Source organism: Pelophylax lessonae, assembly GCF_965119305.1.
Source record: "Pelophylax lessonae genome assembly, chromosome: 2".
Lineage (NCBI taxonomy): Eukaryota > Metazoa > Chordata > Amphibia > Anura > Ranidae > Pelophylax > Pelophylax lessonae.
The window spans coordinates 231410222-231430693 of NC_138769.1; the positions used below are offsets into that span (position 1 = coordinate 231410222).

The 20472-nt window shown below is 43.0% G+C and overlaps 1 protein-coding gene across 3 annotated transcripts in view; it reads right to left on the reverse strand.

Moving 5' to 3' along the window:
• Window positions 1-20472, reverse strand: part of MAGI3 (membrane associated guanylate kinase, WW and PDZ domain containing 3) — a 603948-nt gene that overhangs the window by 82044 nt on the left and 501432 nt on the right. For all 3 annotated transcript variants that reach the window (XM_082246222.1, XM_082246221.1, XM_082246223.1), the window contains exon 14: window positions 11161-11353. In XM_082246222.1, coding sequence (XP_082102348.1) covers window positions 11161-11353 — 193 coding nt within the window. The remainder of the gene's footprint in view (window positions 1-11160; window positions 11354-20472) is intronic.

The window sequence follows — 20472 nt, forward strand, 5'->3', positions numbered from 1 at the left end:
AGCAGAGAAATCTCCCTAATATTCTCAAAAGGAGGCTTGTGAAGAACAGACAAAACCAGATTGAGATCCCACGGAGGTAACAGAGATTTCCTCGGAGGAGCCAGATGACACAACCCCCTGAATAAAAGTGAGAATCAAGCTATTAGTAGCCACGGACGTTGAAAGTAAATGGAAAAGGCCAACACCGGACCCTTAATAGTGCCAAGTGCTGCTCAACCCCTTTTTGCAAAAAAGGGCAAAACTCTAGCCATAGAAAACAAGCGAGGGTGCAGCTGCAGCGATTCACACCAGGAAATGTACAATTTCCACGTACAATGATAGATCTTCCTAGATGTCGACTTCCTGGCCTTCAAAAGGGTAGGAATTACTGAGTAAAAAAAAAGGCCTCTACCCCTCAACACCTTGGTTCTAACAGCCAAGCCATTAAAGCCAGCGACCCTAAAGCAGCATGGAAGATCGGTCCCTGAGACAGCAGATCTTCCTGCAGAGGAAATCGCCATGGAGGATTCACTACCAGTTTTACCAGGTCTGCGTACCAAGACCGCTGGGGCCAGTCTGATGCCACCACAACGACTGGAATGCCGTCCACCGCAACCCAGTAGAAAAACCTCAGCAGGAGTACGAGCGGAGGGAAGGCATAAATCAGCCTACACTGGCACCAAGGAGCCATCAGGGCATCTGTGGCATCGGCCAGAGGATCCTGAGACCTGGCCACAAACCGCTGAACCTTTCTGTTGAGGCGAGACACAACACAGATCCACCTATGGAGTCCCCCACCAGGCACACAGGAGGTGAAAAACCTAAGGGTGAAGGGACCATTCCCCTTGATCCAACACCTGAGGACTCAGGTAATCCGCTTGCCAATTCTCCACATCCGGAATGTGGACTGCGAAAAGAGCCAGAACAGTGACTTCCGCCCAAACCAGGATCTCGGCCACCTCCTTGGCCGCCAGGACACTCTTGTTGCCCCCTTGAGGATGGCTGTAAGCCACAGCTGTGGCATTGTCAGACTGTATCTAAACTGGAGAGCCGCGTAGCCAACTTGTCCAGTGGAGCAAGCAAAGCTTGATCGCTCTCAGCTCCAGAATATTGATCTGCAAGGACGACTCCTCTGTCGCCCAAGTCCCCTGGGCACAGAGCTTCCCCAGCACTCCACCCCAGCCTGATAGGCTGGCATCCGTGGTGACCACCGTCCAGAACAGCAGTAGGAAGGACTTGCCCTGACACAGAACAGGTTACTGGATCCACCAGGATAGAGCCAACTTCGTGAGATGGCTCAAACAAATCTTCTGGTCCAATGACCGAGGATCCCTGTTCCATTTTGTCAGAATCTCTTACTGCAGAGGTCTCGAAGTGAGACTGAGAAAACAGGACTGCTTCGAAGGCAGATACCAGCAGGCCCAGGGCCCTCATGCAAGCCCGCAAGGATGACTGATCGATTTCCATCGGCAACCTGATCGCCCTTTGCAACTTCTGAAGCTTTTTCAAGGGTAGAAAGACCCCCGCCAGTGCAGAGTCGAGAGTCAGCCCCAGAAAAGTGACGCGTACGGATGGCGTTAGAGCAGATTTCTTGAAGTTGATTGTCCACCTGAATTCTTAAAGGGTCTAAACTGTAATAGAGATGTTGGTAAACAGATCCGAATGAGAGTCTGCTCGCAACAGGAGATCGTCCAGATATCCCAAAATTGAGATTCCCACTGATGTAACAGGGCCAGCACAGGGGCCAGGACCTTGGTAAAAACTCCAGGAGCGGAGGTGAGACCAAGCGGTAACGCCAAAAATCAGAAATGCTCCTCTGCCACCGCAAAGCGGAGGAATAGCTGATGTCCCTCGAATATGGGGACATGGAGATACGCATCCTTGATATCGATGGAGGCCAGAAAATCCCCCTGATTCAAGGATGTCACCACCGACCTAATGGACTCCATTCAAAACTGCTGTACCCGCACAAAGCAGTTCAGAGTCTTGAGGTCCAGGATTGGACACACCTTGCCCTCCTTTCTGGGCACCATGAACAGGCTTGAATAGAAACGTTAAGAGCGTTCCTGCGGAGGGACTGGCACAATCACTCCTTGAGCCAGGAGATCCTGCACAGCGTCCCGAAAATCTTTCAAATGCTCCGGAGACAGGTGAAGATTTGACTTAAAAAAACATGTCCCCCGGCCGTGACCAAAATTCGATCTTGTATCCGGAAAAAATCAGTTTGCGAACCCATTTGTCTTGAACAAAGGAGGTCCAGGGTTCCTTAAAGAAGCGCAGACGTCCCCCCACCTCAGCACCAGACTAACTGGCGTTGGACTCGCCCCAGTGCTTCTTAGGCCCTCCAGAAGTTCTGAATGGCTTACCTTTTACTTGCGCCCGGGGGCACGAAAAAAAAACGTCTATGAGCAGCAAAGGAAGGACCCGCTTAGCACGGGGTGTTTTACCTTTGGAGGATTGAGGAAGAAGAGTACTCTTCCCGCCAGTCAGACCCTTGATCAACTCATCCAGTGAGTCGCCAAACAAACGCTCTCCCAGAAAAAGGAGATCTGTCAGGGCTTTCTTGGAAACTTGGTCAGCCGACCAGTTCTTCAGCCAAATCATGCGCCCTAAGGCAATCCCCACTGCCAAAACTCTGGCCACCAGGGGAGCCGCATCCAGGGACGCATCACACAGGAACACCAGGGCCCAGGCCATCTGGTCCAAAAGTTCAATCGGTTCTGGGGAAACTACACCAGGGTCCAAGTTCCCTTCCAGAACCCTAATCCATTCAGTAACTGTTTGTGATACCAAAACAGACACAAAGACCGGTTTCAAAATGGAACCCGTCAACACGTGAAGATGGCGGGAAAGGGATTCCACCCGCCTGTCTACCGAATCCATGAAAACCGGGAATCTTTCACAGGCACAATAGTAGATTTGTTCAACCTGGAAACAGGGTGGTCCACCTTAGGTGGCGCCGTCAAACGGTTGGAGACCGTATCAGCAAAAGGATACCGGCGTTTAAAGCGGTTTGGCACCACTAGCACGTGCTTAATGCACCGCCATTGGTCATTCACAATATCATGAAAAGTCTCAGGACAGGGAAAAACCTTGCAAGACTTTTGGGTCTTGCCGGAGCCAAAGGCCAACCACATCCCTGCCGAAGTGGGCTTATCCGTCATTATTAAAATTTCCCTCAATCAGGGCAATCATGGCTTCCACAAAAGTGCGTTCCCGCACTGCAGCTGAAGACGACAGGTCCTCTTCACCATCTGACTGCAAGGAAAGCGATCCTCCAGGTAGGGGGGCGTCCGTGGTGACCACATCAGCCTCTGAATCAGAGGACTCCCCCATTGGTGGAGAAGGCATCGGCCGTTTCCGGCGAGTAACCTTTTTCATGACAAAATCAACTTTTGTTGCCAGGCTTTCCAGAGCTGCTAAAAACTCGCCCAGCGACTGCAATCCAGACTGTCCGGGAGTCGCAGAGAGTGGGTCTGTGGGTGAAATCACAGCCTGGGACTCCATAATTAAAGTACAAAAAAAAAAAAACCAGAGTACGGTCCCTTTTCCCACCGTGGCGATTCCCACCATCGATCGCCGCGGTCTGCAGAGGCCCCCTTTAATATACACTAACAGCAGAGTGTGTAGGGATATGCTGCAAAGACCCCAGTACTGTACCACCTCCAGAGAGAACCCTCTTGAATGGCCTCTACAGCATGGAGAAGAGACACAGGAAGTAATCTCGACCTGCAGTAGGAAGAAGCATCACAGGAAGTGACCTTGGACTGGATGTAAAAGGTCATGCTGCCAGTGCAGTATATACTACACAAAAATGGTTGCCAATAAATTTTAATAGGAAAATCTGCACATTGCCCACACTTAAGATGGGGGCGCCCACGGAGTGCCATGTGGCCAGGGACCCCCATAATAGAGGTCTCAAGGCTCTACAACAAGACCCAGCAAGAGACAAGGTACTATTGCTACCCCCTCAAGACTCCAGGCGCTCCAGTTACAAAGCCCCCACTAAGGACAGAAAGGGAGACAGGACCCAAGGGCCGGATACCTGACAGGCCAGGGGGATCTTTTAGAAGGGTACGGGTTCTATTACCCCCAGGAGAGGGCCCATATCCCCCCAAGGCCACCAGGGACAAGGGGGGGGTCACATTTACTCACCATACCATGGACCAGGTGGGCTCCGCTCTGGGAAGACCTCCTCCCACCTGAAGTGGGGGTGCTGCCACCGAGGGGTACGCTGCGATTCAGGGCGTTCCAGGTTGTCGCGCCCCGCAGGTTTGTCCCCATCTGGAAAGGGGCACCGTCGTGGCGAGGCCTAGTGAGGGACTATAACCTGCTCATGCTCTTAGGCCAGGCTGGGGGGACCATAAGGATCTAGATTATCCAGTGGGAAGCCCCAGCCGGCATTGCTTGTAGATCACCAGGAGAATCCCCCTGAACACTAACTAGCAAGTGAGTAAAGCAAAATAAAAGAAAATATTCTGAAAAGAATAAAAAAACGGAGACCGAAGTCCCAGCAGGAAACCTAGGTCCTATTCCTTCCCTAGGCAGAAACAAACTGGTTTGCTGAGCTGAGTGTGTGTGGGTTATGCCTGTGGAGACAGTCCCGTGGGCGTGTACATTTAAATTGTTCCTGCCTAGACTACTCATGCAGGGAGGAGCATAGCCCATTCAACTAATGAAGATGAGGCTGCGTCTGTCAATGGACGATAGAGAAAAATATGTTTTTAAATGTTTGGTCTTTTTTCTTTTATGTGGCGAAAAATAAAAACCCCGGTGGTGATTAAATACCACCAAAAGAAAGCTCCGTCTCAAAAATGATATCAAATTAATTTGGGTACACTGTTTCATAACATGAGTATTTGTCATTCAATGTGTGACAACACTGAAAACTGAAAAATGGCCTGGATTGGAAAGGGGTGAAACAGCCTGGACTTGAAGTGTTAACTTACTGATGCAATGCTGCTTCTTTTTCAAAAGTCCACTTATCCAGAGATTCATTTTGTTTACGTTATGATAGCAACCAACTTTCCGTCAGTCTATTGATCTGCATTGTACACAACCTTTCATGTTTGCTGTTAGGTCATCAGCAGGAGTTTTCATTCTCACCTCCCTGCCTGACAGCTTTGGTCAAATGAAGGAGATCAGCAGGAAAAACCTCTATCATAGAAGTTCCTGATTTATCTCATCTGTGGCATCTCAGCAGCCTGCTCTTTCCCTTTTTGCCTGTCCCTATAGTTTTACAGAGCTGCACTCAATGTGTGCATTTTTGTTTGGGTCTTTAAAGTGCAGCTTCAGAAAAATATTGTGATCAACAATGTGACAGAGAGCTTGCTTCATCCAGGACCCTGAATCAAGCAGAATACCACTGATTACGTTATGTGTTAATGCTCATTTTGTTGCACTGTGTTGCGTTAAGGAAGCCCACCCATAATGTGAAAAAATATGGGAGTGTATATTTTACATTAACATTCTATATATTTATACATTAAAAAAAAAAAAGTAATGCAAAACATATATTTCCATATTTTTTTTAGTATAACATTTGTTCACCTGGCTAGTGCTTGCTAGGTTGGCCTGTTCATCCACCTTTGGAGGGGCTCATACATATACGGGGGGTGCAAACATTTTACCAATAGAGTAAACTTGTGTTTGGGCTTGAATATTATGGTGTGGGTCTTCAAACCCAGATTACTCATCCCTACCACATTGCAAGGTGATAGTGTAGGTGTTTACAAGCAGTCAGACTAAAATTCTCATACTCTACATTTACATCATTACAGCAATATTTAATAACAATAACAAGGATGTAAGTAATCATACAAAGAATCCTAAGGATCCCAGCACTTCCTATCCACTTTCCAAAGGGACATACGCAGCAGGCTGACTTATCTGTCCAGCCCATGGAGTGCTAAGTGTATGTCATTTGTGCTTCTACTCACCTCTGTGCTAGTCCTGTAAATTGTGAGATTGCTCAGCTGCTGCAAGTGGAGAGTGGACACTGGTGCCTCCCGACAGTCCAAAACCCAGCATCTGCGAGTGCATACCCTCAGCTTAAGGGTTCACCCCTGATACCCTTTTCCAAAGACTGTTCTCATCTGCGACCCTGTTTCAACTGCCACCATCTTTAACCGGTTCCCAACTGTCCTATAGCAGTTTTACTACTACAGGGAGGAAGCGGTTCGCAGGATCACGTATATATACATAATCCCGAACCTCTGGGCAGGGGGGGGCGTGAATGCACGCTGGCGGCGGCTTGCTCCAGCTGTAATTACACACAATAGGAGTCAATCGGAGGGTACTGGGTACTCGATGTTCACCTTCACCCACCGATCGGGGGAGAAAGAACTGTGATCTGCCTATGTAAACAAGGCACATCGCTATTCTGACAGGGGAGAATGGATAGAGTTAAAGATAATTCCATCTATTCCCCTAGTAAAAACACACCACACAGTATAGTAAAACACTGTCTAGGCACACAGTTAACCCTTTGATCGCCCCCCCCCCCCATGTTAACCCCTTCCCAGCCAGTGTCATTATGACAGTGCATATTTTAGCACTGCTCATTTACTGTATTAGTGTCACTAGTTCCCAAAAAGTGTCAAAAGTGTCTGTTAGTGTCAGAATGCCTGCCGCAATATTGCAGTCCTGCTATAAGTCACTGATTGCCGCCATTACTAGTAAAACAAAAAATAAAAAGATCCCATAGTTTGTAGCCGCAAACCAATCAATATATGCTTATTGGGATTTATTTTACCAAAAATATGTAGCAGAACACATATTGGCCTAAACTGACGAAGATTTTTTAAATTTGTTTTATTGGATATATTTTATAGCAGCGAGTAAAAAATACTGTTTTTTTCAAAAATGTTTTGTTTATAACGCAAAAGATAACTCAAGTCTACATCCTAGGCTACTGCTTTCCAACACTGCTCACGTCTGCCATCTTCTTCCAGCATTGCTCACCTCTGCATCTCCTGCCACCCTCTTATAACACTGCTCACCTCTGTATCCTCTGCCATCTTCTTCCAGCAATGCTCATCTCTGCATCTCCTTCCAACACTATTTACCTCTACATCCCCTGCCATACTCTTCCAACACTGCTCACCTTTACACCCCCGTCCACTTTGTTTCAACACTGGGTACCTATCAGTGCCCACCAGTGCTGCCTCATCAGTGCCACCTTATCACAGCCTATTAGTGCAGCCTATCAGTGCCCATCAGTGCAGCCTTATTAGTGCACACCAATGAAGGAGAAAAATTACCGTTTGCAGAATTTTATAACAAACTATGAAAACTGTTTTGTTTTTTTACATTTTTAAATTTTTTAAATTTTTTTAAATTTTGGTCTTTTTCTGTTTGTTTAGCAAAAAATAAAAACCCAGGGGTGATTAAATACCACCAAAAGAAACTCTTTCTCCCAGGGACCCCGCCCCTACACAGAACCAATTTGACTGAACTATAGGTAGTCTGGGACTATCAGAGAAGGGGTTGAGCCAACCACCTTCAGGTACAAAGTAGCATGACCGTGCAATTATTCAAAGAGTCACAGCACTGAAAGCTGAAAACATAGGACTGACTAAGCACCCTCACAACTACACTACAATTTTTCAGGAGGATTCCAGGCAAAAGGTATTTCTAAATGTTCCTTATAACAAAAAATTTTTGAGTTCAGGTCCGCTTTAATATTTTCGGAAAAAATGTACAGTGTAGGACTCTTCTATAGGGGCTCATGCACATGGAGAATTTGCAGGGGTTTGGCTATATAACAAATAATCTGCCTGTATTTGCACATATAAACACTGTCACCTGCATTTACATGTGCAAGCATATATTACCAAATGCATAAGTCTTGCATTTGAGAGAAAACGCCCATAAGTGCGAATGCAAGTACTGGCCTTACATGAGTATATCCATGTACAGAGTAGTTTGTAATTCATTCCTATTGGCAGGAATAAGCTGCAGCAGTGGCTCTGAGAGGTCACAAATGCAGACGGATTTTACGCTGTAAGGCCATACGCCTGCAAATATATCAGTATGCGTGACCCCTTAAAAATCTAACAGACTACTAACAGGCTTCTTTTATTTTGTAAAATATGTAGTTCACATCCATAAGACAAAAAAAAAAAAAGATAAAATCTACACAGTTTAAATGTGTGGCCTTTTGAGCTTGGATTTTCAGATTACATCGGGGCAATTTTTCAGCACAAACTTACTTACTGAATGTAATCGGGCAGAAAACTGTAAAATATTTTTTGCTTACAACCACAAGATGTATGTTTCTTAATAAACAGAAGACAATTTCTATGGTAGTGCATCCCATTTGTTTATGGGAGATAATTACATTGATGTTTTCTAAAATGTTCCATCTTCTGAAAAGTAGCGTAGACGACACCTTAAGGCTCCCACTGGGCAAAATCATTTCTCATCAGCAGACACACTGCTCAGAATATGAGGTTTAGAAAACTCGCTACATTGATTTAATCTGTGAGGCACTAAAACATATACCAGCCAAGAACAATGCATCACAATTCCTTTTATTGAGCAGATCACCGAAAGTCTCCAAGCAGCTTACTGCAGTGAGCAATGCAGAAAGGTCACAAGGAGAGCTTTGCCACAGAACAGAGAAAAAAAGGCAGCCTTGGATGAAAAGATGTTGTGAGCCATAAAAGGGAACAATAAAACAGTATGAAAAATAGGACCAGTCAAGGTTCAAAGCATACCTATCCTGGATATGCAGAAAAGCAATGTACATTTCCACATGTTTTGGTTTTGATCTAAATAAGAAAAAGGAATTCACATATTTAAGAATGAATTTAATAGGCTTTTAATTGATTGCCAAATGGACCTATATATGATCCACTCCGGAGTCACAAAAAGGGGTCTGAAATATCCCCATTTCAAGGTAATTGCTGCAGCTAATAAGTTCCCAATATACCAGCTTCCACTTGAAGCAATTCACTCAAAATGGACAGCAACGGTGTTTTCTTTCAATGGGAAATGTAAATTATGTGAAAACAAGGTGACCATTATCCCTGGCAGTGCGCTGTCACTTTTGTTGTTCAGCTTGGTCTATATGTAAATATAGACAAATATATAAAAAAAGTGAAGTGAAATTTAATACTGAATATCATTACACATATTACCCATAAGACGGAATCAGAATATAATATTTTACATTAGAACTTGATTTCCATGATCTGTTCTCATAGACCACTATAACTTTGCCTCTTTATGATAAAATTTTTTAGTAGCCTAACACATCTCAAATTAGGTAAACTCCAAATAAACTACTTCCCAAACATTGTTTAATCCATGTCAGTTTGCATGAGATAGAAAATATAAAAGGAAGGCACACTACATGGGGGAAGCAGGGCACATTATATGGGGGCAAGGAACATTACGTGGGAGAAGAGAACATTACATGGGAGCAGGGCACATTACATGGGGCCAAGAAAATTACGTGGGAGCAGAGAACATTACATGGGAGCAAGGCACATTACATTGGGCACACAGCAGGGCACACAGCACTGCACATTACATCGTACAAGGGCGCATTACAGTACCCGTTTCCTTCATATGCAGAGCATGGCAAGCAAGAAGCTGTGATGAGTCCACTTCTGGCATGCTGATCCTTGCTGGCCCCTCTCTTTCTCCTGTCTATCTCAGGTGATGTCACATACAAGCACCTGGGATGGACAGGAGGGGCTGGCGGGGAACATCGAGACACAGCTAGCACTAAGGGGAAAGTCATACTCTTTAACACTGGAAGTTACCATGAGAACTGCTCCCACAGGAATTAAGAAGATGACCAGGCGACGACATTTTTAGAACTAAGATTTTGAAATGGTGGGGCAGCACAGTGAAGATTGCTGGATTTGAGCAGGTGGCCTGCACTAAGCAGGATACCTGCGGGCTCCATAATTAAATGTAATGCTAGTTTAGTGATTGGATTTAGATCTACTTTATTCTTGATAGAAAAAGTATCTTTACCCATCTATAATCCTCTTGTTCCTTTTTCAAGCATAGAAGATACCAAGTATCCTGTGGACGTTATACAAAACCACACTAAAAGTGTGACTGTTGTTTTGGTGACTTGTGGTACCCATATAAACTACATAAAAGTGGGGCTAATCATTTCGTAAGCTTAAAATATTGCACCATACAAAGCAGCTAATATATTATATTGGAAAAGTTCCCTGCACTTAGATGTATAATGACCTTGTATTTAGGATAAACCTAAATTCAGTATATACAAATACTAGTTGCCGCTACTTACAACAAAAAATTGCAATACTGAAAAAGATCACCAACTTATCCTCATGGAACAAATATAGGAGAATAAGCAGCGCAAACAGAAAATGGTCATGAATTGCACATTAAGGCTCAAATGCGCACACAAAACATAAATGTAAAATCAGGGAGTGACTATACAGCAATCGGAACAGCCGTGGGTAACATGTGGGCATCTCCGATAGCGTATCCCCCACCAGCATGGAGAGGGTGAGATGAGCCAGGAGTGTCCGTTTGAACCCACAGAGATATATTGGCGTTTTATTATGATGATTTTGTGAGTGCATTATTTTACATTTTATTAAAGTGATATTAGTTTAAACAGTATCACACTAGTGGAAGTTGTTTTCTTGCATATATCCACATCGGGTGCCTGGGATGTGAGGAGGAAGTGGCAACAGGTCCAGCTGATTTCCTAGGTGATCCAATAAGTGCATCTGCTTTGTCCATGAGAGTGGGAAGGCATTGCATTTTGGTGAGTGGCCAATCTATTAGGAGTGATCTGCAAATTGGTGGAGGATTGTGAGGTTTATCTACAACTACACACTGGGCTACCTTTACCTTTGGAGTGTGTTACTTCATTTTTAACCATCCGGCTTATGGACTTTCTCCCAAATAGATTAATGCATGATGGACTATGTCACCTTATAGATTTTGCATTTATGTTTTGTGTGCGCATTTGAGCCTTAATGTGCAATTCAAGACCATTTTCTGTTTGCGCTACTGATTCTCCTATATTTGTCCCATGAGGATAAGTTGGTGATCTTTTTCATTTCGTAAGCTGCACCAATATTAAAGAGATGGCATTCGTAATGCACACACAACAGAAACTAAATAAGCCATAGGGGTCACAAATATTCTTTACACTGAACAGTATACCAAGAGTCTAACCTGAGTAGAAGATCTGTCTTCTCACGGTAAGCAACACGTGACCATTACGAGCAGCGTTTGTCATTAAATCCAGGACCTGCTTGTGGGACTTTCCCTTCACAGGCACACCATCAATACAGATTAGCTCGTCTGCAGCACGAAGTCGTCCATCTTTTTCTGCCGCTCCTAAAGGAATAATGGCTCCAATATAAATCTGCAAACAGAGAAGGAGGCAACCAATGGTCAATACCTTAACTGAAATACACATGGGTTAGTATCAAAAGGGGTAGGCAACTTCGCATTCCAGCTGTGGTGAAACCACAAATCCCTTCATGTATCTGGGAGTCATGTCTGACTGTCAGAGTGTTGCAATGTCTCATAGGCTTTTTAGTTTCACCAAATCTAGAGTGTTAAAGTTGCCTACCCCTGGTATACAGAATCGTATGAGAAACATTGAAATATAAACTTTGCAAACAAAAAGTTAAATCCGAAGGAAAGTGTAGAACATGTCTGTTTCACAGTAAAGGGCAATATAATAAACTTCCTTAAAAGGAATAATGCAAATATCAAAAAGCCTTGATGAGCGGAAGTCAGTCTGGAGAAGTGGATGGTCCTAAGAAGACTGCATTAGCATGCAGACCATCCCCAGTAATATCCACATGTTCTGCTGAGCCTATGCCTGAACAAACTAAAATCCAGTAAATGAATGGTCTGGGGCCAGTCAGGCTGAGGAAGAAACATGGAGGTCTGAAGTTAAAGTGGTTCTAAAGGCAGATGTTTTTTATTTATCTTAATGCATTCTATGCATTAAGATAAACAATCTTCTGTGTGTAGCAGCTCTCCCACCACCTCTAATACTTACCTGAGCCCCATCTCAATCCAGCAATGTTGCACGAGAGCCTCGGCTGTCCAGAACTCTCCCTCCTTATTGGATGAGACAGCAGCAGGCGCCATTGGCTCCTGCTGTTGTCAATTAGATTCAGTGAGCCATTGAGGTGAGAGGGGGTGGGGCCAAGCTGCAGCTCCGTATCTGAATGGACACGTAGAGTAGCTGCTTGGCTCAGACGCCGCCCCCCCCCCCATAGCAAGCTGCATGCTGCGGGGCACTTGGCAGAAGGGGGGGGCAGGAGTGCCAGAGGGGGACCCAAGAAAAGGAGGATCGGGGCTGCTCTGCACAAAACCACTTCACAGAGCAGGTAAGTATAACATGTTTGTAAAAAAAAAAAAAAAAAAAAAATCATCACTTTAAAGTGTTACTAAACCCACAACAGTAAAATCAGTGTGTATGCAGTAAAGCATGCTTGTTATACTCACTGTGGAACCTAGGGGGTTATTCCTTTGCATTATTTAAAAAAGCATCTTGATCCTGTTATCTCTGACCCTCCTCTTCTTCCACTGACTCCAGAACATTAAAAAAGAATAGCGCGCAAATGCTAAAGAAATTACTACCAAATCTGAAGAGAGTCCATAAATAAAAATGGGGGTTTGGTCCCACCATATGGCCATATCGTGCTCAAACCCCCATTTTTATTTATGGACTCTCTTCAAATTTGGTAGCAATTTCTTTTGCATTTGCGCGCTATTCTTTTTTAATATACATGTCTTTTGGTTCATAGCTGCAGCAGCTTTGAAAATACATGGGTATGCTCCCCCAAATTTTTTGCCTGTTTATTATGTATTCGGTCTGACCAGACTATCGAGGTTGAGCAGCCCTCCCCACCCCCCCCACACACACCTGTACTCAATCAGTGTCCACCATCAAGTGGATATAGGAGGAGTCCCCTGTAGTGCATTTGCACATCTTTTCCCAGCAAGGAGTATTATCTCCAAGGGTTAGAAAGGCTGGATTCATCTCTTTTTCATGGATAGTGTAGGACCCACTGATAATGGGGTACTTTGACGCAGTAGTGGGCTTGAGCACGATATGGCCATATGGTGGGACCAAACCCCCATTTTTATTTATGGACTCTCTTCAGATTTGGTAGTAATTTCTTTTGCATTTGCGCGCTATTCTTTTTTAATATACATGTCTTTTGGTTCATAGCTGCAGCAGCTTTGGAAATACATGGGTATGCTCCCCCAAATTTTTTGCCTGTTTATTAGGACTCCAGAACATGTCCGGATAAGACAGAGCCTTTGGCCTCTGGTTTGGCGTGTATTGCTGGAGAGTTTTTTTTTTCTTCTTGGGAGGGTGCATGCAATCAGCACAGGGCCAATCAGCACTGTCCACACAGAGGGTCAGGGGTCCTGCATCCAGATAGGATAGCTCAGTGCAGTATGAAAGCTCCTCCTACAAGCCTAACCAGGAACTGATAGAAGTCAAAGGACTGCCATATACTACTGATAAGAAAAAGTATTTAGCAGTTTATATTTATTAAAATATTTGCATTTTCATGTTCTGTGTACTGAGAGACCAGATATAGTGAATGCAGGTTCTGGGTTTAGTAACACTTTAAGCCACAGTTCAACTTTAAAAGAACACAAAATAATGCAGCTCTCTATATTTTAATACATTGTTAAACCTTTTTATTTTTGAATGCAACTAATGCAGGCATTTGAATTTGATTTGGAATCAGCTGCTTGTTGCTCCAGCCACAGAAAAGTGGGAGAGGAACGGGCAGCACTAAGAACCAATTATGAATGCTGCATGCAAATATACAAAAAGAGAACAAGCTGACAGGTGGAGAGAGCTAAAATTATCAGTCTGTTGCTGCTCCTTCACTGTCCAATCACAAGCTGGGGTATGAAGGTGACCTGGCTGTACTGCAGCCTGGCCAATTATGTATATATATATATATATATATATATATATATATATATATATATATATATATACACACACATATATATATATACATATATATACACACACACGTATATACATATACACAGACACACTTCAACAGTGAACTTAGATGTTCATCCAGAGCTAGACAAAACTAAAAATAACAAGTCTGCCGCCTACAGTTAAAATACAAACTTGTAAGGTCAATTATTTCCATGTAAAATGCCTTTAGTAGTACTAAAAAGTACACTAAACTAATTTGTTTTCAGTTAAACAAATTAGGTTGGAGAAATAAGCAGAACCATGCTTGGATGGAAATATTTAGGCCCTGAGGCCAAATACAATATTGAATCTCTGCTCTAGAACTATATGTGGATGTAAAGATTTAATTTCCCAGAAAACATGTTTTTAAATTTCAACTCTAGTAAGAGCTTTTGCCAAAAAGTATGTAAACCCAACACTTCATATTCCCGATATGTGCCTGCTGTACCATGTACTTGTATGAAAAAGTATCCTGTTCTCTTTGTATTGCTTCCTTTGTGTGAAATCCCTGGTGTTCCTTTCAGTCCCTCTGTTTTTCCTATTAAAGACTGACAACATTATTCATGATAGCAAACCATGGTCAGTTCTTTTTTTAATATCTTTACAGAAATGTTTTGCCTTTCATCTTTATTTTAAACTAAATAGGTTGTATTACAAGGTGATCGTTTTTATATACTTTAAGATTAAGTCTCTGTTATAGGTACTGCAGCTTAATCGCTGTCATAGTAATGCTTTAGGCCTTCTAATGTGAACAAACCACCATGTAATTTACTTGGATATTAGGACGATCTATATACGGGAATATCTGTTTTGGTCCCTACACTGATGTTTGTGGGTTTACTCAATATAAAGTCTTTCAAACATAATTGAAAATCTCTAAGGCCAAAAAAACAAAGTATTTCATCACATTAGAGCAGGGTTTCTCACCCAGGGTTCCTCCTGAGGTCGCTAGGGGTTCCTTGAGCAATGGGCAATTTCTGCCTCTCAGATAAGTTTCCAATGACACCACTGTTCCTTTTAGCTATCTGTAAGGGGGTCATTCTTTCCAATGATGACAAGAGTAAGGAGTATTCTTCCCACTGACTGTCACACTAATGTGTCATGAGTTCTAGATTTTTAATTCTTAGCAGGGGTTCATGAGACTAGAAATTTATTTCAAGGGTTCCTCTATGTTGAAAAGGTTGAGAAAGGCTGCATTAGAGGCTTGCAAATGCTGGCAATATTCAGTTAATTTGCATACATGTCATGTATACAGCCTGTCATAGATAGTAGACAAGTTATTCGATACCTGGTAGTTCTGTTTTCTGACAACGCACAGGTGGTTTAGACCCAAAACTGGCTCACAGGAAAAAATCTATTATCACCTTGGAATTCTTTTTTTTTTTAGCCAATCATTGAAGCTAACATTCTGTCTTACAACCCTACCTTACATTCATAGTCCATATGGAAGAGACAGAGCAATCCTAAAATGAGAACATCCTAAGGCTGGAGGTGTGCAGGCAGTAATGTGATAGACTATGAGCTGTAAGGTAGGGTTGTAAGACAGAATATTAGCTTCAATGATAATTATCCCAAGGTGATAATTTTTTTTTCCTTTTAACCAGTTTTGGGTATTGTCTAAACCAGTGTTTCTCAACCTTTTTTCAGTCAAGGCACCCTTTAAAAATGATGGACAATCTCGAGGTGGCCTATTCTAAAATGTAAAAATGATTCTAATAGTTTTACATGATGCAGCAACATCCACATACATAGGATACCCAATGGTAGAGGTGATTTATTCTTCCAAAGCAAATCCACTTTTGCAAACTGGTATTGACTAGTATTCCAATGTTTCACTTCTCTCAGTTTTTCTCCATCACTCGCTAATGTGACCGCTGATGGAGAGGGGCAGGGGAAAGTTAAACAAGGATGCTATGCAGGCGACTGACATGCCCCTTACCAACTCATTATGCCATTGGCCTTTAGGACCCTAGTAGCTAAAAGGTTGTAATGGTGCACAATAAAAAAAAAAAAACTGTGGCTTTGTGTAACTAAAGAGGAGGCTTCACCCACATGCTGGTTTTTATACAATTTTTGGCAATTTTTTGGCATTTTGCCAAGGCACCCCTGAAGAACCCTCAAGGCACCCCAGGGTGCCTCTGCACCCTGGTTGAAAAAGGCTGGTCTAAACCACCTGTGCGTTGCCAGAAAACAGAACTACCAGTTATTGGATAACTTGTCTAATATACAGTGCCTTGCAAAAGTATTCACCCCCTTGGCATTTTTCGGGTTTTGTTGCCTCACAACCTGGAACATGGATTGTTTGAGGATTTGCATCATTTAATTTATAGAATATGCCCACAACTTTGAAGATTTTTTTTTATAGTGAAGCAAACAACAAATAGGATAAAATAACAGAAAAGGTCAATGTGCATAATTATTCACCCCCCTAGTCAATACTTTGGAGAGCCACCTTTTGCAGCAATCACAGCTCCAAGTTGCTTTGGAAAAGTCTCTATGAACTTGCCACATCTTACCACTGGGATTTTTGCCCATTCCTCCTTGCAAAACTGCTCCAGCTCCTTGATGTTGAATGGTTTGCACTTGTGAACAGCAATCTTTAAGTCTGACCACAAATTTTCTATTGGATTGAGGTCTGGGCTTTGACTAGACCATTGCAACACATTTACATGTTTTCCCTTAAACGACTCAAGTGTTGCTTTAGACAGGTTAATTTGGCTGGTTGGTAAGTAGTGACTGGAAATCCCTTCGTTTTTGATCTGCGTTTGCCCTTCCAGTGCTCCTTACTATCAAGACCAGTTATAGGTGGGGGAGGTGACCACTTTTTGCAATATCGTATAACGTTTATATTGGTCAGGCAAAGCACTGACACCTTTGCTGCCATTGTGCTATGTGCTGGGTACTCAGTGTGACCCTGCGCCTTTAAGGAGGGGTGGGCTCCCTCCAGTCACCTGTCCTCCATCTATCTCATCAGAATGCATGTGCTTCCATTGTGGAGACTCTTTAAAGGTAGAGTTAGGGACTGCAGATATCAGGGTGCCTTGGCGCAGCCTGCAGCTTATGCATGTATTTGCAAATGTGTGCAACTAAACCCCTGTTTTTAACGCATACTGTTAGACAGGTTAATTTGGCTGGTTGCTGGCTGGTTGGTAAGTAGTGACTGGAAATCCCTTCGTTTTTGATCTCCGATTAATGCCCTCCTTGCCCGGTCCGTGAGTTTTGGTGGGTGGCTATCTCATAGCAGGTTTGCTGTTGTGCCATGTTCTTTCCATTTGGTTATGAAAGATTTGATGGTGCTCCTGGGGATCATCCACGATCTGGATATTTTTTTATAACCTAACCCTGACTTGTACTTCTCAACAACATTGTCCCTTACTTGTTTGGAGAGTTCCTTGGTCTTCATGGCACTGTTTGGTTAGTGGTGCCTCTTGCTTAGGTGTTGCAGCCTCTGGGGCCTTTCAAAAAAGGTGTGTATATGAAATGACAGATCGTGTGACACTTAGATTGCACACAAGTGGACATCATTTCACTAATTATGTGACTTCTGAAGGTAATTGCTTGCACCAGAGCTTTTTATGGGCTTCATAACAAAGAGGGCGAATACATATTCACATATACCCATACCAATTTTCTGTTTTCTATTTTTAAAAATTGGTTTTAGGTATATATATTTCACTTCACCAACTTAGACTATTGTGTTCTGATCCATCACATAAAATTCAGATTAACAAAACATTGAACTTAAGGATGTAATGTAACAAAATAGGTAAAAAGTCAAGGGGGTGAATACTTTTTCAAGGCACTGTATATGACTAGTGATCTGACTTCCAGTTAGAGGGTGGCAACATTTATTCTCCATGGTCCCACTGTATGTCGGAATGTAACCCTCTCTTGCTCATTGCCAAGATGGACTTTGGGATTTGTAGTGTACATCGCAAGTAACCTGCACTGCTCTTTCCACACAGAAATTAGGAGGAAAGAAGATGTTTGGGAGGTCAGAGAGGATGTCACAAAGAGGCAGAAAAACACAGAAACAATTTAATGAAAAATAGAGTACAGGGCCATTAGGTAGTGGATGTGCATGGATTTTTTTCCTTCAGGATAAGGATATCGTTTAGTCTCATTTTAGGAAATATTACATGAGGACTGACCAAAAATGAGTTGGTCAAAGTATAGTAAGCAATTATGAAAAATGCCTACAAGAAGTTCTTTCTGCTACAGGGGGCAATGCCAGCTTTATATGGCAAGGGTGTACTTAGTTTTTCACAATACACCACTACTGTACATCTATTATTTTTGTTGAATGAATGATTAAAGAGGCCATTTTTTCTTGTGTTTTTATTTAAGTTGATCAGCTTTTTCTGTGGGCACTGTTTGGATGAAACTCTAATGTTGGCCTGTATGAATATTTTGAAAAAGTCAACCATTTTCATGTGGTTTACATATTATTTCACATGACTGTATATGTACATGAAGGCAACCATGTTTTTTTTCTTACTTTTCCTAGCTGTAGCACTAGTAAGGCTGAATGCACAATCATCTTCATCTCTCAGAACAAGTCCACCCCCCATATTCCAACAGCTGGGTTTCTTATGTGTCTTTTTTTTTTTAAACTTGGATAGTTGTACCTGGTATACAGACAGGTACAACTGAGAAAAAGTAAAAAAAAACCTTTCTTTAAAAAAAAAAAAATACAGGAACAGTGAAGAAATAATGTGAAAATCACAAACAAATTCATTTTCAGGTAAAACTTATAGCAACAACTCACTAAAAGAAACAAATCTTTCTTTAAGCCCGTATTGGTTTTTGCAGTTTTTAAGACAAGCAAAATGCTGTGTTACATCTAACAAATTAGAGTGTAAAAAGAAGTGGTCTAATTTTAGAGTAATTAACCACTCGGTGTCTTAGCAGTTGATTAGTACTCTATGCAAATTTTGATACTATATGTTTGAGGGGAAACAACCCCCAAGGAAGAGCACATACATAGCAGTAGATCGGTCATTAGGTAAGGCTCATATTAGCTGAACCTACAGTTACACTATATTGTCAAAGTATTGGGAGGCCTGCCTTTACACACACATGAACTCCTCCACCCCAAACTCGCTCATCCATTTCTTTATGGACCTTGCTTTGTGCACTGGCTTGCAGTCATGTTGGAACAGGAAGGGGCCATCCCCAAACTCTTCCCACAAAGTTGGGAGCATGAAATTGTCAAAAATGTCTTAGTATGCTGACACCTTAAGAGTTCTCTTTACAGAAGCTAAGGGGCCAAGCCCAACCCCTGAAAAACAACCCCACACCATAATCCCCCCTCTACCAAATGATTTAGACCAGTGCACAAAGCAAGGTCCAAAGACATGGATGAGCGAGTTTAGGGTGGAGGAACTTGACTGGCCTATACAAAGTCTTGATCTCAACCCAAAAGAACACCTTTGGGATGAATTCAAGGCCATTTTACCGAATGGGCACGCTGGGAAGTTGCCCGGGGGCCCCACCTGCCCAGCGACCCAGCCAAGCATTAGTCCCGATTCCTGTGTGAATCCCGCTGCCGAACTTAGCAGGTGGCAAGCGCCTGTTGGGCCTGAGCTGCTGTCAGGCCACTTGAACCGTGGAGGGGGAGCCTACAACTGCAGGAATGCCTGTCCGCCTCCACGGGAACAGGCACACACAGGACAGTCAAGTCTGACTCCCATCTGTGTGTGTGTTCCCAGGACCCAGCCGCCAAACTTGGAAGCTGTTATTCGCCTGGCACTGCTGTACCAATAAATATAGCCTTATTGATAATTTGCATTTTTATTCTCGTGGGTGATTGTCTAGGCAGGGCCCCAGTGCACTGCATTGCCTGGGCCCTTTAATGCTCTTAAGATGGCACTGGATGAATTAGAGCATAGACTGCAAGCAAGGCCTTCTCATCCAACATTAGTGCCTGACCTCACAAATGAACAAACAAACTTAACTTAAAAAATCTTACCATTTAAGTTTTGGAACTACTATCAGTAGGCAATGTAAGCAGGGGAGGGGGTCAGGGCAGTTAATGGAGACCTTGAATTGCACTTCAAGGTCCACTTTGAATGTGTTTTTTTTTTTTTTATGCAAGAGGTGCAAGTACCCAAATTTGCCTTGATATCATAATATTGTAGTTTTCGTACAGCATTGCTCAGATGGGGGGGGGAGGGGTTGTGGAAACAGCACAAGCAGCGGATCAGTTGTGCCACACAGTTCATGTGCTAACAAGAAGCATGCTGACAGGAAGAGAGAGATGACATTGTCAGGCTGCTGCTTTTCCTTTCACAGGGTGGGAAAGGGACACGACCTAATACTTAAAGTAAAACTAAATTTGGGGTATTCTATTACTATTATTTTTTATTCCTTTCACTTTTAATGATAAGGGCAAAAAGGACAAAAACCGACAGGTGTTCTAATCCATCTCCATTCTATCAAGACCCCCCCCCCCCCCCAAAAAAAAGTTGCCTTTAGTTATACTTTAATCAGGGATTCAGGGCTGC